This window comes from Pleurodeles waltl, chromosome 3_1 (genome assembly GCF_031143425.1).
Source record: "Pleurodeles waltl isolate 20211129_DDA chromosome 3_1, aPleWal1.hap1.20221129, whole genome shotgun sequence".
Classification (NCBI taxonomy): domain Eukaryota; kingdom Metazoa; phylum Chordata; class Amphibia; order Caudata; family Salamandridae; genus Pleurodeles; species Pleurodeles waltl.
In genome coordinates, this window is record NC_090440.1 from 153096570 (window position 1) to 153112707 (window position 16138).

Below are 16138 nucleotides of genomic sequence, written 5' to 3' on the forward strand. Positions count from 1 at the left end.
GCGAGGCACCTGTATGTTTCTATGCAACACTATCATGGAGGAACAATCTAAGATCAGTATCCAAGTTGGTATTTTTAAAGACCGAGGAAATTAACTTCAGAATAGTCAAATATGGGAGATCATTGCTATAATCATAGCTGTGACATTCATGCCAATTAGTTGAGTGTAGATGTCTTTGTTTGAGGAACACTGATTGAGGAACAGTGTGTAAACTTGGTTGGCATGTGGAACAGCATAAACATAAGATTAAAGGCTAGGTACATGCGAACCTTGTTTTTGCATATAAAATGTTTGCTACAAGTAAGCCATCAACTTGTAAGACTCCCAACTTGTTACAATTTAAAAAGCTTCTTTTTACCGAGGGAGCCTAAATATGTTATTTTAAAATATACGTTATCCTATATAGTGTTTTACAGAAGCATTTAGCCCGTTTCTAAGTGTTCCCAATTTTGGCAGATGTAGGAACTGACACAGGGAGATGAAGTAATTTGCCCATGACCACACATAGTGGTAAAGTGGGAGAGTCGGATTAGAACCAAGGTCTCCTGGAACTACAGTTGGCAACTTAGCCGCTAGACCACAAAATGGTGGTAACGGTGAGTTAAATGTTCCATTTGTCCTTTCTGTCAGTTGGCAGTCCCTAGTATGAGTTACTCTTCATTGTTGTTAATTAATATCATTACATACACCTGCATATTTTGCCTTACCATTCAGGGGATATCAGCAACAAGATGCCCATGAATTCATGCGTTACCTCTTGGATCATCTTCACTTGGAGCTTCAAGGAGGCTATAATGGAGTACTGCGTTCCATCATTTCACAAGAAAATTCCAGTCTGTCTTCAAGCAAGAAATGCTGCATGTAAGAGTTACATTTTCTTTGTAAGGGAGCCCACTTTAAAGCACTCAAATGTTATATTTGTAAATACTTGCGTAATGTCTTGCATTGAGCCAAACAGGTGTAGTAAAAATTGAAACAAGAACTTAGACAATCATGGTATAAAAGTAAGAGACATCCCATCAAGTGTTTAAGTTGGAAAACATCCTGGCAGAACTTAAAAAGATTTTAAGAGTGATTCTTAAGCCAATACACCACAACCATGCCTCTAAACTGGCAGTGGTACATTTTCATGTTGGTTCACCATAACGACCTATAATACTATCTTAGTCTAGAACCTAGTACAAAGGTTCACAAACATGATTTCAAAATCAGTATTTCTTAAATAGAAACACCACTTTTTGATTTTTCTTACTTTGTCTTTGACTATCATGTTACGTAGTAGACCCTGATGTTTTTCTTCTGTGGCAGTCATATGATTTCATGTAGATTATATATTGAATGCCTTCTTCGTCTCACATAGTTCACCAGACCATGTGTCACATCCTTATGCACTATACCCAACCCTTCACACATAGGACCTACTACAGCCATGCACCCATCCAACAAAACATATAGGTCAGCCAGTAATTACTCCACACATAGTGCTACAATGCCACTCCAGTCACAGCTGCACCCTTAACAAATGCATGTAACAAAAATAACTTTGGAATCTTTATTTAGAGGTGACCGGAAAACTTTGCCTCACAAAGCATGGATTCCCTCTCATAACCTGTCTTAACTATTTAAGATGAGCAGTCTTAGACATATATTAGACATTTCATGTAAAATAAATTAATTTGAATTTGGAAGTCAGTATAAGGATACCAAGATAAGAGTGATGCAATCTGAATGGTACATTCAGATGATTGAAGTGTCAGCCGTGTGAGAAATGCCTTGCAAGGGCGAGAATATTTCCAGTAGAATGTTAGATGACTTTCTGGCATTGGGCAGCATTCCACTTTGTGGCCAATTGAATCTGCAATTCTCCACCATCATAAAGAATTATTGAGCTTATAGACTATTTAAAACATACAAAAAAGGTTTCCTGCATCGGAACCTTCTTGACATAGATGTTCTGTAAAAGTCTTTGAGAAAGGCTCATTTACTTTGCATTGGAAATCTGTGGTTTCCTTTAGGAATTAATTGAGGGTATTACTCTATGGGGAAAAAAAAGATTGTTATACCGAGAAATGGCATGCACAAGTATCCTCACATTACTTATTTAGAAACCAGTGGTTTAAGTTGTGCAAGAACCCACTCGTGAATGTTGTAAGAACAATGCATATGCTTTAACACTCCTTGAAAAACTAAATGCTGTCTTCTCCCTCTCCGAAGCCACTCGCACCTTATGTGCAAGAGTGCACAGGCAAACATGCCTGAAAAGACTTGGTGCCTCATTACGAATCTGGCGGTCACTTGACAGCCAGACTTGTGGATGCCGGTCGGACCACTGCCAATGCAGCAGTCCGAGTGCCATATTAGGACCATGGCGGTCGGGCCATGGTGGGACTGCCAGCTCTGCCAGGATCCGAGACCTGGCGGTTGCGGGGGTCCTAATCTACCAGGGCAGCACTGCGCTGGGGATTACGACCTCATTCTCAGCCAGCCATTTCATGGCAGTACAACTGCCATGAAAATGCTAGTGGAGAACGGGTGCACTTGGCATGGGCAGTGCAGAAACCCTTCTCCCCCCACCCACCCAGCCAGCACTGTCGCAATGTTCACTTTGCAGACAGGGATCATTGTGAGGGTGCTGGTGCGCCCTGCATCCTACAGCGTTACCGACAGCTCAGTTACTAGCTGGAGACAATGCTGTAGGTTTCTGCCCGCTGACCTAGCGGGAAACTCTTAATGGGCCCAGCAGGGAGGTAGCCACTATGGCAGCAACCTCCCTGTTGGAGGTTCAGCGGACAGCCTAAACCATCCGCCTAACTTGTAATAAGGCCCTTAGTGTCAGCAACAACATCCACACCCAAACTCTAGTTACTGACAGGAACTATACCACTTACAGGGACTGCTGTTGGTCTGTGCTATTGTTGCAAAGAAACAATGTAATCCACACAGTGGCAAACCAAAGAGGGACAGCTTGTATTTTTGCTCATTGAAAATAAGTAAATGTACAAAAAAATATCACTTAAAAACCCCTAACAAATAAGAAGGAAATGTAGCATACAGATTACAAGACCCCACTGTCTAGTTTCCATCTCTGATGAAACTGCTATTGTGAAATAGTGTTTAGGATGACAACTTGCTAAACATCAGAAAACAAAAATAATCTAAAAAGAAAAAAAGTTGGAAATAAAAGCAACTTAATACTGCTACCCATTAATGAATTACCATATTGTAACTAGAACAAATGAGTATAGCAATAGCACACCCATTAAAGAGTATTCTTACTTCGTGCTACTGCTTGAAGTATCCATATCCTCCTCTTTTTTTTACTTGAGCTGATGGATTTTTCTTTGTATTATCTTGAAAAGGGAATAATGATTGAGCCCATAAGAGTGTGTGTTTGTGGATGCTGGTCATAATTCTAAAATATTTCTCCTGACTAGTAGCCTTAACTACATTTTGAGATTTGAATGATTTCTATCCTGACCAAGATACTTGTTTGTTGACTTTAGTCCACAGAACCACCTCATGATATCTGTAAACTCTAGAAGTATAATGATCTTACCTGTTGGTTTCATGTTTATCCTCTAAAGAAATTATTCATTTTATAAATAAGAGATCTTAGAAATATCAGGCTCGTACGAAACCCTTAAGAAAATAAATTGTATGACCTCTGTTGATTCTTGTTTTTAGTGTCCTTGGTGTGAGTTTAGTGTGTTGACTCTCTCAGAAGCATCTTGCTTGCTTTCTGTTCCAGCTCTATCATCTCTTTTCTATCAAATACCATCTATCATCATTTATTACTAGTTATGTTATGATCAGCCTGCTTTGTTCTCCCCGTCAGATGTATATAATATATGCAGACTCCATAACCACAGCTTTAATGGTAAATAATCAGGGAGGTGTCCTCTATTTTAAAAATATACCCCTGTTCCACATCTCTCTTTCCTAAAAGATAGGATAAGCTATGTAACAGCCAAAAGTAAATACTACATAATTTGGAAGAATCGTCAGACCTGGGACATTATGGGCTAGCATATGTGAATTAACCAAGAGAGATTAAAAATGCCTGCCATCAAAAAAGAGAATGGAGAGGTAATTATCCAACATTACCCAGGAAGCAGGAAGTCTGCATTTAATCAACAGTTTATGCTGTTCTGCTTGATGTCTCAGATGTAAATGTGCCAAACTACCAACGCAGGTTTGCTTATCCACATCTGAAAAGACCATTAAAGAACTAAAAATTAGGTCACTTAAGAAAACCATGACAAGCACGGAAAAGCAAATAGCCCACATGATCTACAGTAACTTTATTTTGCAAGAGAGTCACATTACCATGAATTTAAAAAAAAAGTGATTTCACCATTCAGAAGTGAAATCAACTTCAGTGATTCCTTCAAATAAGCTACTACATTGGTAATCCTGAGCCTAGGAAAGGTCAGACTTTCTTCACTTCTTTTAGTTGGTAAAGATTTCAAGACCTGGGCCAGCATCCTAGCACTGAATCTTACAACACAGTTTTAATGTATAGTGCATTCCAATCAGACATGATTTGTATAAGTCTGTCTGGCAACTCGCCACACTAGATGACATTAGTATGTTCTCTACCATTCCCAAATTATTTCCTCATTTACTCTCCTGCTACCCTTGAGTACTTAAAAGACTTTTATACCTGTTTTCCTAGACGTTGTAGTTAACATTGTTGAAACTTTACATTTTTGTCCATATCTTAAAACTGTGCTTAATAGCCATTATGGCCAACCTCAAATGCTGGTATACTCTATTGGCATATTGTTGACATTGAATAACTTTGTGTCTCACTCCAAAGACCCCTTCTATCCCCCTCCCCCATACATTTCTACCTATGGATACATCTATCCTCAGGAATTATAAAGGTAGGTATTGCATTGAATAAATCATCTACAGATGACATTCCCTTCCAAACCACCAATACAATTTATACCTGGTCTTGTCTGGAAGTACTCGGCTCCCTATCCATACTCCCCTTGGATTGCTAATCCATTTCTGCTCCTAACTATCTGTAAAACTTTCAACAGTATTGACTTTTGAATGTCTATTCAATTTTCTACCAAACTCCTCCGAATAAATAAGTCTGTTGTCCAAAGATTAAAGTTTAGATGCGATACAGTCAGTTTGTAGGTGGCAATGTGGAGTGTCCTACACTCTTTTAATATTTAGGGTTGGTTTAAGATTTTTTAAGGATTCGGCAAGCTGGCTGGAGCGTCAGACACCAGCATATTCATGCTAGTCCTCTCCAGGGACACCTCTAAGACCTTTGACACCCTAGAATGGGACTATATGTATGTGGTGCTAGAGTGCTTTGTATTTGGCCCCTCCTTCTTGGGGTGGATCCGCCTCTTGTATCCAGCACCAGAGGCCCTGGTGAGAGTCAGTGGGACAACATTGCGCACCTTCGCATTGCACCGAGGGACATAGGCAAGGGTGCCCGCTCTCTCACTTGCAGTTTGCCCTAGCATTAGATCCCTTGGCGGTGTGGGTTAGGGGAGATCCAGTGATTCGTGGGATCACTTGACGAGAGACATGAGAGGAGCATATATCCCAATATGCTAATGATATTTTACTGTATATCACAGACCCAACATTTACTATCCCACGACTCCTGCAGATTCTCTGCATTTTTGGCTCCTTTTTGGGGTATACTATTAACTGGCAGACGTCCATTATGTAGCTAGTAATGGGGCTCTGACTGACACTTAGAACAGATGGGCATAGTGAAAGAGGGGTTTAAATATTTAGGTGTCTGTCACTAAATGCCCTCAACGGATGCCGATTCTAGAGAGATTTGAAGCCAACCTGCAACACTAGAAGACCCTGCTGCTCTCTCTTTTAGGGTGAGCGGCAATGTTCAAAATTATGATACTGCCCAGATGATTTATGCTTTACAAAGCACCCCATATCTAGTGCCCAGAGACTTTTTCCTGCAAGACTGAGGCCGCCCTACGGCTGTTATCTGGGGAACCGGCCCACTCCACATAGCACTCAGGAAACTAACCAGGGTAGTATACGAAGGAGGCACAGGGCTTCCAGATATACAGAAGTACTACTGGCCCTCACAAATGATGGTGATCAACGACTTGGGTGTTTGCGCCAACAGAAGAACCAGCTATAGGGACTGAAAGACTCACATGGAGCAACCAGCGTTATGAGGGAGCATTTTAAGTCCAAAATAACACGGACACTCCTCACCCACACCAAGACAGTGGTATCTATATGGAGGGAGGTGACAACCTTCCTAGGCTGGAAGAACCGACTGACTGAAACGACTACTCTCTGGTCAAGCGGCCTACTGTCAGAGGTGGGCAGACTACAGGGCTTTGAAAAATGGAATCTGATCGACGTTACCAAATTGGGTGATATACGGCATGGGGACGCGTGCAGAACAGTGGCGGACATGATTGACCACTTCCAACTAGCCCACACACAAAGCTACAGATACTTTCTACTTACACACGCCCTAGCCACCCATATACCTAAATCTTGATTGAGGAATCTTCTTCGCTGGAGGATCATATCCTCCCCGAAAGACTCTATGCCAAAGCTGTTTCCCTCCCATACACAAAATAAACCAACAGTACCCCTGACACCCTACATACTCTCAGGACTATATGGGTGGCAGATATTGGAGAATTTGAAGAGGGAGAATAGGAAGAGGCACTGGGGGGCTCCCAGGGGAGTCGCCATAAAATCTGGTTTCACACTGGTTCGAGTACGTCTTCTACATTGCTCATATTACCCCTGAATGGCCCTATATGGCATGGAAAGATGCGCTAACGCAGATTGATTGAGGAGATATGGGGAGGAAGGGACTTTCCTACATGTGGTCTTGGGTTGTCCCCACATAAAACAGTACTGGGCGACCGTTAAGAGCACAATGAAAGAAGTAAAAGAATACATCATCCCAGTTACAGCCAAAATGTTGTGTGTTAGGCATTTGGGGAGAGGATCTGCCATTGCAATATTGTAAAATATGGTTGTCCCTGGGCCTAGCAGTGGCAAAGAGAAACATCGCCAACAACTGCGGGCAGCTGGATCGCCAACTCTGAGAGAATGGCAACAGGATATGGGTTGGTGCATGACTGCTGAACGGACAATATATCAAAGTAGAGGGTGCCCCAAAAAATAGGAAAAGGTTTGGTCCACATGGAGAACCTACAGAGGATTTGGGGTAGAATGAAAAATACTGAAGTAGAGCACATAAATGGAAAATTGATGTACACATGGTTAATTAGACACAGTGTCCTGTTTGTGTGCAGTATTGAGCTTCCACTCATATTGAACTGCTGTACCGATTTTGCCTGCCGCTAAACATTGTTACATATGTTTGTGTTGCATCTGTGTAAAACCAGTACAAATAATTTTTTAAGGATTTTTGGGATGGGTGAAGGTCAATAATATGATTTTTCATGCTTAAAAATGTTGTTTCTAAAACAAAAACATTACACTTCCTAATCTCTGGTACCAACCACTTGGGATAAGGAACCAAAAATAATCTTGAGTCAACATAGGTTAAAGTCTGGTGATTGCATTCATTCTACCTAGCAATTCCCTCACAGCCACATTATGTTTACAATTGGGATGAGAAAGTATTCACAGGTTGTTGTAATAGCAATATGCCATGTCTTGGCATAAAATATTTTGTAGGAGGAAAGTGAATTGACCGTGCAGGTAGGCTGCTGGAGTCTTGAGTGACTTATATAGAATGGCTTTGTATAGAGATTCACCACATCTTAACTTTTCAATACTCAAACTTTATGTCCTTGAAGAGGTTCAATGAAATGCTATCTGATGTTTCTTGTTTTCCCAGGCAGAGGAGACACATGCCCTAGGCGTTTAGCCTAAACTGCACCTTTTGACTTTATAGATTTACATAATTGCACTTCTCTTGTGCAGTAGAATAGGAGCGCTAACAATAAAGAATAATGTCAAATTAATATTGGTAATTTAGATGAAACATGGCAATTATGTTTTTTTTTATCCTCTTCATTGAGTAGCATAATAATTTATTTCATTGACTGCCGTTTTAAACTATGACAACAACACTGTTTGTCCTCAATCTTTTTACTTGTGTAGAAATGGAACTTCCACAGTGGTCACATCGATATTTGGAGGAATTCTCCAAAATGAAGTGAACTGCTTAATATGTGGAACAGAATCTAGAAAATTTGATCCATTCCTAGGTAAGTGATTTAGGTTTATAGGGTATTCAAAGTTCACAATAACATTGTCACTTCATTGGATTGAAGATGTGCAGTCGAATTTAATTTTAAGTGGAGCCTTGTGTGCAAATGGTATGAGAATGAATGTCTTAAATTTCCTTCAGCTTACTTTTGGCAAAAGTCTAATATTTAAGGTGCCACTAAAGTTTGGATTTAAAATAAGAATGTAACTGGGCTGATAGTTTTGTGGTCAGAACCCCCCATAACTTAACTAGTCGAGATATTAAGTATGTTTTTGTTCACATTACAGAAAAACAAATGTGAAAATGTATTTTTTTTGTTTATATATAATGAAAACGTCATTAAAATCCTTGCTGTATTGATTTACTTTGTTAGCCTCTCCACGGTTAGTGGGTTGTAGGAGTTTTCTGTTTATCGTAGTCTTGGGCTGTTCATGGTTGTGGTGTTTGTTGCTTTTATTATCCTACCCATCTGCAAAGTTTGTGGAGCATCTTTAAACTGTTTAATGAACTGGAGTCAACTCCGTGATACAATTCAGAGTTTTCTCAAGATGCTGAAATTCGTTAGTTTAGAGCTGCACCCTACTCCTGAGCCCCAAGTAGAGCGAAACCAGCCTGGGGTTGCTTGTGATCCCTTCTGTTGGAGCCTCGATTGGCAATTTGAGATGGAGGAGGCCTTGCCTGAAAATGTAAAATAAATGTGAAGAAATAAAATGTGTGAAATGTATCATTACCTTACTTTAGTTTGGGATGGACTGTTCCCATTAGGAACAGGGTTGGTACTGATTTGCATAAGGTGGGACTTTGCCTAGAGTGGCATGGTGGGTGAAAAACAATGGACTGCAATGCGTCCCCAAGCGATTGCCAGTGGCGGAAATTAATTCAAGTATTCCATCCATCAACTTGTTGCAGTGCTAGTAATGCCTGTACTACTAGTAATCCCTGTACATGATTTAGAGTGGGGAAAACGCCAAAAACTACATTCATTGATTGCATAATGTCACTGAATATTAATTGCAGTCAAGTCAGTCAGACATTCAAAACCACCAGCTTCAAAAACAGTGAGCCTACAAACTGAACAAAGTGCAAAAATAAAAATACCAACATCCAGACATTTTACATTGGCGGAACAGATCACACCAAATATTGGACCGTTATGTGGAAGCCTTTTCCTGTCCTTATATGTCGATCTGCATACCTGCTTTAAAGATCTAGATTTTGTTTTACTCACCACTGGCTACATGCCAGTAGAGTAGGGTTAATAAAATGCTGTAGATTGCTTCTGTGATTTTGCTTCTGAACATAACCTAGACTGATTTAATTTTCAGTCTGGGTATACTCCAGTGGACCTCTAAACAGGATGACAAAGTCAAAATCTCATGTTGATGGTTCTCGATTTACAAGCCAAGTCTTCTAATATGTAGTGATAACTGAAAACGTTACTGCTGTCAGTGGAGCACATGTTTTTGGTCGGAAAGAATGTTATTTCTTATGATTTTTGAAAATCTATTATTATTGACTACAACTATTGCAATGTTGTATTCTTCACAGACTAATATGGGAAGTTTTAACCCTTGCATGCCTTCAATCTACTATGCTCCCCTAACGTTATAACATGTGCAAGTACAGCTACAACAACAAGGTGATTGGCGGAGATTTAATTCAACCATTCCACCTCTGGCAATCACTTGGGATTCATATGCCAATAGGTCTTGATCCTGCTCCATTAGGAAAAAATGTGTAGCATTAACTCTGTGCACTATTTTAACCCATATTCCTCTCGTTCTTGTGCAACAAAGTGAGATCTAACTTACACAAGTGTTGAGTTTGTTTTTTACGTTCCATCCTGTCCTTTCCAAATCATGTTTGACAAATAAAATAAAAACCCATACTCCTTCGTCAGTCAGCATGTAGGTTACAGCTTTTGACTAGGCATGTAGCATTTTTGGCTAAACAGCAACATGACCTAACTTCAGGATTGCCAGCTTTATTTGCTTTACCTCTTTAACTGGCTCCTTTCATTATTCATAAACTTAGAAGCCCAAAAATGAGGGAGATGATCGGATGGGCAATCAACTCCATCTAGAAATTTAGTCCATATAGAATAGAAAAGTTACTTGTGTCTGCCTCAGTGTGAGTCATTATCCGATTTTGTAAAGTCATTGTCTTTAAATGACTGTAGTGTAAGGGAACAGGGTGTAGTCCTGGAAAAGTAATTTACGTGTGCAATTTTGCCTTTTTACCTTTCTTCTGTGTAGAAACTTGATTGTAACTTTCTTGTTTTCCCACCAGACCTTTCTCTAGACATTCCCAGTCAGTTTAGAATAAGACGTACCAAGAACCAAGAAAATGGACCAACATGCACTTTACAGGGTAAGTAAAATCTCAGCATGACAAACTAATACTCAATGTAACTGTCGGTCTCAGTGTAATACTTACTTTTCAGTCGTCTGTGTTTGAGTATACTTTTATATTCTTTGGGTTACTTATGCTGTGTTTTGGAATCTACAGAAAAAACTAATTTGGGAGAAAAAATAACACGTTGTATATCCATGCTAATAGTTTTAGAAAAAGAAACCACGTAACCCAAATCCTGCTGCTTTATCAAACAGCATTAGTAGATTTTCAGCGGTTTCAGTGCATTGATTTCATCAACTCAGTGATTTCTCTCATTTTGCTTTGAGGTTGCTGCCACAGAGCTCCATGCTGTTGCTTTGCAAGCTCTGCATGTGTCCACAGCATATGGGCTGGTGTGACATTGCACAACACAATACATGTGCAAGCAGAGGTAGTCCCAAAGCTCTTCATTGCTCTTCTGTGAACGGGGCCACTACAACTCTTGTGTTAGGCCTCTGGCCGTCCCTAGCCCACACTGCAATCCCTTGATGTGATCGGCATCTCTCGTAGCCCCTGAAGAGTGGGCAAGGAGTAGGATGCCTGGCATCAGAGGGCAGGGGTGTGGACTGCTCTTTCGAGTTGTGTGTGTGGTATGCCCATGTATCAACTGCTCCTTCAAGTTGTGGGCCTTGTATCCCCAGAAAAAATGTGGCAACTTACAGAGGGAAGTTTGGATGTTTTTCACAGGATACCTTTTCTCTGCCCACTAAAGGAACATAAGCCCAAGACATGAAAGGCCCGTGTTCAGTTCAAACCAAAATCATTAACAATTTGAGAAAAATACCAATAGGTGCAGTAATGTGTGCCCCAAGCAAAAGAGCAGTGTTTGGCTTGTGTTATTAGATGTGCACCAGGTACAATAGATACTGATCCATGATTTGGACATCAAAGATACAACACCATTAGACATTGATATCACTGAAACTGATCTGTAAGAGAGCATTTCAGTGGCAAGAAAATCTGAGTAAGCAGTGACTTGAAACAGAAACCTTTGGAGCAGAAGGAAGTGGACTTCAAAAGTAAACAAAAGTGATGGTGGGAGGGGGCTCAATGCTTGAATTAATGACGGCCACTGGTAATTACTCGAGGGAGCATCCTAGTCCATAGTTTTTGCCTACCATACCACATCAGATTAGACCCAGCCATCTGCAAATCAGTCTTGGTCCTGTTCCTTTAGGTCCAGCCTGAACTACCAAGCCATATCCTTTCTGAACTGAAAGCCAAGCAACCTAAAACAGGTTGAAGAGCAGGGTAGGGTTGGTGCTGATTTGCATGAGATGGAGAATAAGTCTAAAATGTCATGGTGGGTGTAAAACAGTGGACTGGAATGTGGCCACAAGCGATCGTCAGTGTCTGAGATTAATTCAAGCATTCCACCCATCATCTTGATATTTGGTGCAGTGGACTCCACAAGAGTAAGTCAGACATGTTGACTTTGAAAAAATACCAGTGTGTGGAAGAAGCCTGGTTCATTATCTACAGAGGATCGAGATTGCAGGAAGGCTTAGGGCAAAATGTCTGAGACACAACAAGAAAGCCTCAGAGACTGTCAGTGGTGATGGAAGAGTGCTCAATGTCAAAAGACAAAAACGTACACTTGAAGCAGAATTGGCAGACACTCGTTAATGGAAGAAGGGATGGAGTGCCACTGTGGTATCTTTCAAAATCCCCAAAACACTGGACAAAAAAGACCAAGAGAAGCTTATTTAGAAGGAGAGGATTAGGTTGCTATGCTCCAGATCCGGAAATTCAGGTACAGAATCCTCTCCTCCAGCCAACAGAGGACTGAACATGGGACACACAACAGGAAGGCTCCGTAATCAGACCTGACCTATGTCATCATATAAACACAGAGCTGCCTCAAGAGCAGCAAGAGACAACCAAAGACCATCCTCCACCAGATGACCTTTTATCTTCTGTGCGGTTATTAAAATAATAGCAGAGCCCATGCAGAGCTTGACCCTTGTAATGTTACTATAGACAGTAAAAGTAATATGTCCACTACTAGACCCTCAGCACACTGGGACAGCAAAAGACTAGATACAGTAGGTGAGAAAATAGAGAGAAGCAGCAACTCATTGTAGGATTGCAAACTTCAGTGCCCTCCTGTCAAAATATGCCTGTCAGGTCACAGCCAATATTACATAGCTAAGCTATTTCAGAAGGTACAGAATATGTGCCCATTTTTCTCTTTATTGAAGTGGAACAAACAGTGGTTCAGAATTAAGTACACAAAGTAAGGGTGGCAGCTATCACTAAAAACAATGGGACAAAATACTGATTGGGCTATCAACATGAGCATGATGCTCATGCATCATCTCTCGGAATTCCAAAAGAAGACTTAAGTATACAGTTACGTAAGGTAAGACCATATCTAAAAACTTGACTAAACTAGTCAATGGTTTCAGCATATGTGGCTGTCTGGTCATGGTGATAACGTAGAGATGCAACTCCAGTGACACATTGGAGCTAGGTGCACAGAATTGGTATTCCAGCATAGTGCATAGCCAGTCGTAGCTGACCAGTTTAGAATTTACTAAAATTGGGTTTTTCACCACTTGACCTTAGCGTCACTGTAGTGTAGAATAATGTAGCAAAGCACTTGACGTTTCTTCAGTGTGGACCTTTATTTACGATACAGGGAAAAGGAGCCCACGTTCCAACGTCCCTTCCTCACAGAGTCCAGTCTCCAACTGACTATTGCAGATGGATACCATGGAGAAAGAATGTGGAATGCAGGGAGTTGAAAGCAAACATCTATGTCAATATGGGCGTTAAAAACTGATGAATAACTCAACACTACATCATATTCCCTATTATGCAAAAACTAAAGGAAAACAAATTCAATTAATGTAAAAATCCTTGTACTAAGATGGCATGAATACATTACGCGAAAACGATCTTACAGAATTATTTGTAGAGATTGGAAAACCATCTGAAACATTCATCTTCACCAACATGTTCTAAGACATTGCTATTAGAAATTACTAGATTAGAATCAGAATCAGAGCTCACAACAGAATTATCAGATTCAGTGATAACAGTTGACCCATTACACTCTCATGAACAACTCTCATCAAATTGGTTCTTAGTTTTTTCCCAACATAAACCAACTTTGAGAATCTTCTCTGTTCTTTTGTGAGTTGATGCTGCTTGCTTGCCTTGAGGAAACCTTTACAAGAGCGCTTTTACTCCACCAACCTTTCTCTCTGATCAAAACTGTCCCTTTAGAAACTTTTGCCATTTGGAAGGGTCCTGAAAATTTTGAATCTCTTTTGTGTACTCTGACTGGCCGTTTCACCAATACCCAGTCACCCACTTCGATTAATACATTTTTTTTTTTTTTTACATCATGCACTTTGTCATAATAAGCCTTTTGTTTGGCTTCATTTTCAGTAACTCTTGCTTTGCCCATGCTGTTAATTGTGCATTGACATTGGATCAAAGATACCATTCCTAAAGAGGAACAATCTGGACGCAAAACAGACTCTGGTTTTCTTTTGCGTAATAAACAAAATGGAAAAACACCAGTTTGGATTGTGGTGTAAGCTGACATGCCCAAACCATTTTTTTTCAGAAATGCAACTACTGGAACCTTACAGGCTAAGGCTGCTTGTACTCCTTCTTTAATAAATCTATTTATTCTCTCAACCAAACCATTTGAAGCTAAGCTGGGGAATATAAAGTAAATTTAAAATGTTTGATGTGAACATTTTGGATGAATTTAGTGACCCAACTCCTTAGCAGGCCCGCAACACTGAACACATTTTTCAAAAATGTTATTACTGTAGTATTAGTGGTTGCAGGAACAAATTTGAAGTAGACCCATTAAGAGAAATAGTCCACTAAAAACAGCTTAACTTCCTTGGCTGAGGATAGTAATTCAAATGGTCCTGCAAAATCCAAAACAACTTTGGTCTAAACCTCAAGAAAGGGAACTGTGTGTAAAGGGGTATTTTGTGTGAGCCAATGTTTGTCTGACAATAAACATGTACTGCATTTTGAAATGCAGTTTGCAATCTGTGTGTCCATAGAAGGCCACCAGAAATACTGTTTCAGATTTTTACAAGTAGCTCCTACACCTAAGTGACCTTGATGAGCGATTTCAAGAAGTTTGGGTCTGATCAAAGAGAGAGGTACAGTGACATCATTGTGAAATAAAATATCACCAACAATGGTTAATTCACTCTCAACTTGTAAACAAGGCTTGAGGGGAAGAGTTAAAGTGTTTTTTTTTTTTTTTTTTTTGCCATTCTTTCTAGATCATTTTGAGTATTATCCTCTTTTTGAGCTTTTAACCACTCATGGTCCCACTTGAATTGTAACCCTTTTTGCAATATTTTGCGCAGTTGTTGGACGATCATGTCATAACCCTGAATAAATCGGGCGTAATATGCACACAAACCCAGAAAAGATCTCAAGGTGTCTCTATCTTTGGGTGGATTAACTTCTTGAATTGCTTTAATTAATGAAAATGTTGGTCCAGCTTCAGACATGTGATGACCTAAATAATCCAACTCCTTTATTTTGAACAAGAAACATTTTTCAGATTTAAGTGTGATTCCTACCTCTTTAAATATTTTTTGTACTTTAGTGAATATATTTGTTTAACTGTCTTTGCCAATATAAAAATATCATCTTGATAAGCTTGGATTCCATGTATTTTGTCCAGAATGGCATCCATCATTTTTTGAAACAAGCTTACTTTTTCAACATCTATCGTTATTCTGAAACTCTCAAAATGTTTTAAGCAATTTTTCCCAGATGAGGGGTGGTTGCCCTGCAAAAATGGATCAACTCAAACATACTGCTATGCATGGGACATTGAAATCGTTCTGAACTGAAATTCTATGGAGACAACAAATGCTTTTCTAAATGTTCCAATATTGCTTTTTTTCTTTTCATATCCTCTGGGTTGCCGGTATGGGCGCAGCTGCTGCTGTTTGTGGTGCTCACAAATAGACAGTAAGAGGCTGTCAATAAGTGTTTTGTTTCACGTGATTCCTCACAGAGGATACGTGCATCCTGTTTCAGTGTTTTCTCGCACTGGGGCATGCAGCTATGACAGCACTGTGCACGTTACTTGTGCACTCTGCTCAGACGCGCATGTCTGATGGTGCACGTTACCCTATTGTTTTCCTTGATGCGTCCAGCGCCAGCCATGCACATGGATGTAGTTGCTGGTTCACTGGAGAACTCACCCTTCCTGTTTCTAATGCTGACGGTGAGCTCCTGAAGAATCGCTCGTCGTACCAGTTAGGTTGGCAGGTTATTGAAATCGTGGATCTGTGCTCCTCAAAAGTTCAGCGCTGACAGTGAGCTCTTGAAGAATCGCTCCTCGCCAAATATATGTAGTGGAGAATAATTTAGAAAAGCACTGGACAGTTCTTCAGTGTTTCTTTAGGAATTTATTTAAGATACAGGGAAAAGGAGCCATTCCTCACAGACTCCAGTCGCCAACTGACTTTCGTAGATGGATACCAAGGAGAAGGAACATGGAAAGCAGGGAGTTGAAAGCAAACATCTGTCATT

At 40.2% G+C, this 16138-nt stretch overlaps 1 protein-coding gene across 1 annotated transcript in view; it reads left to right on the forward strand.

The window, feature by feature from the left end:
* Positions 1-16138, forward strand: part of USP3 (ubiquitin specific peptidase 3) — a 169944-nt gene that overhangs the window by 120907 nt on the left and 32899 nt on the right. Inside the window, exons 9-11 of the mRNA XM_069222017.1 lie at positions 715-861; positions 8104-8210; positions 10502-10582. Coding sequence (XP_069078118.1) covers positions 715-861; positions 8104-8210; positions 10502-10582 — 335 coding nt within the window. The remainder of the gene's footprint in view (positions 1-714; positions 862-8103; positions 8211-10501; positions 10583-16138) is intronic.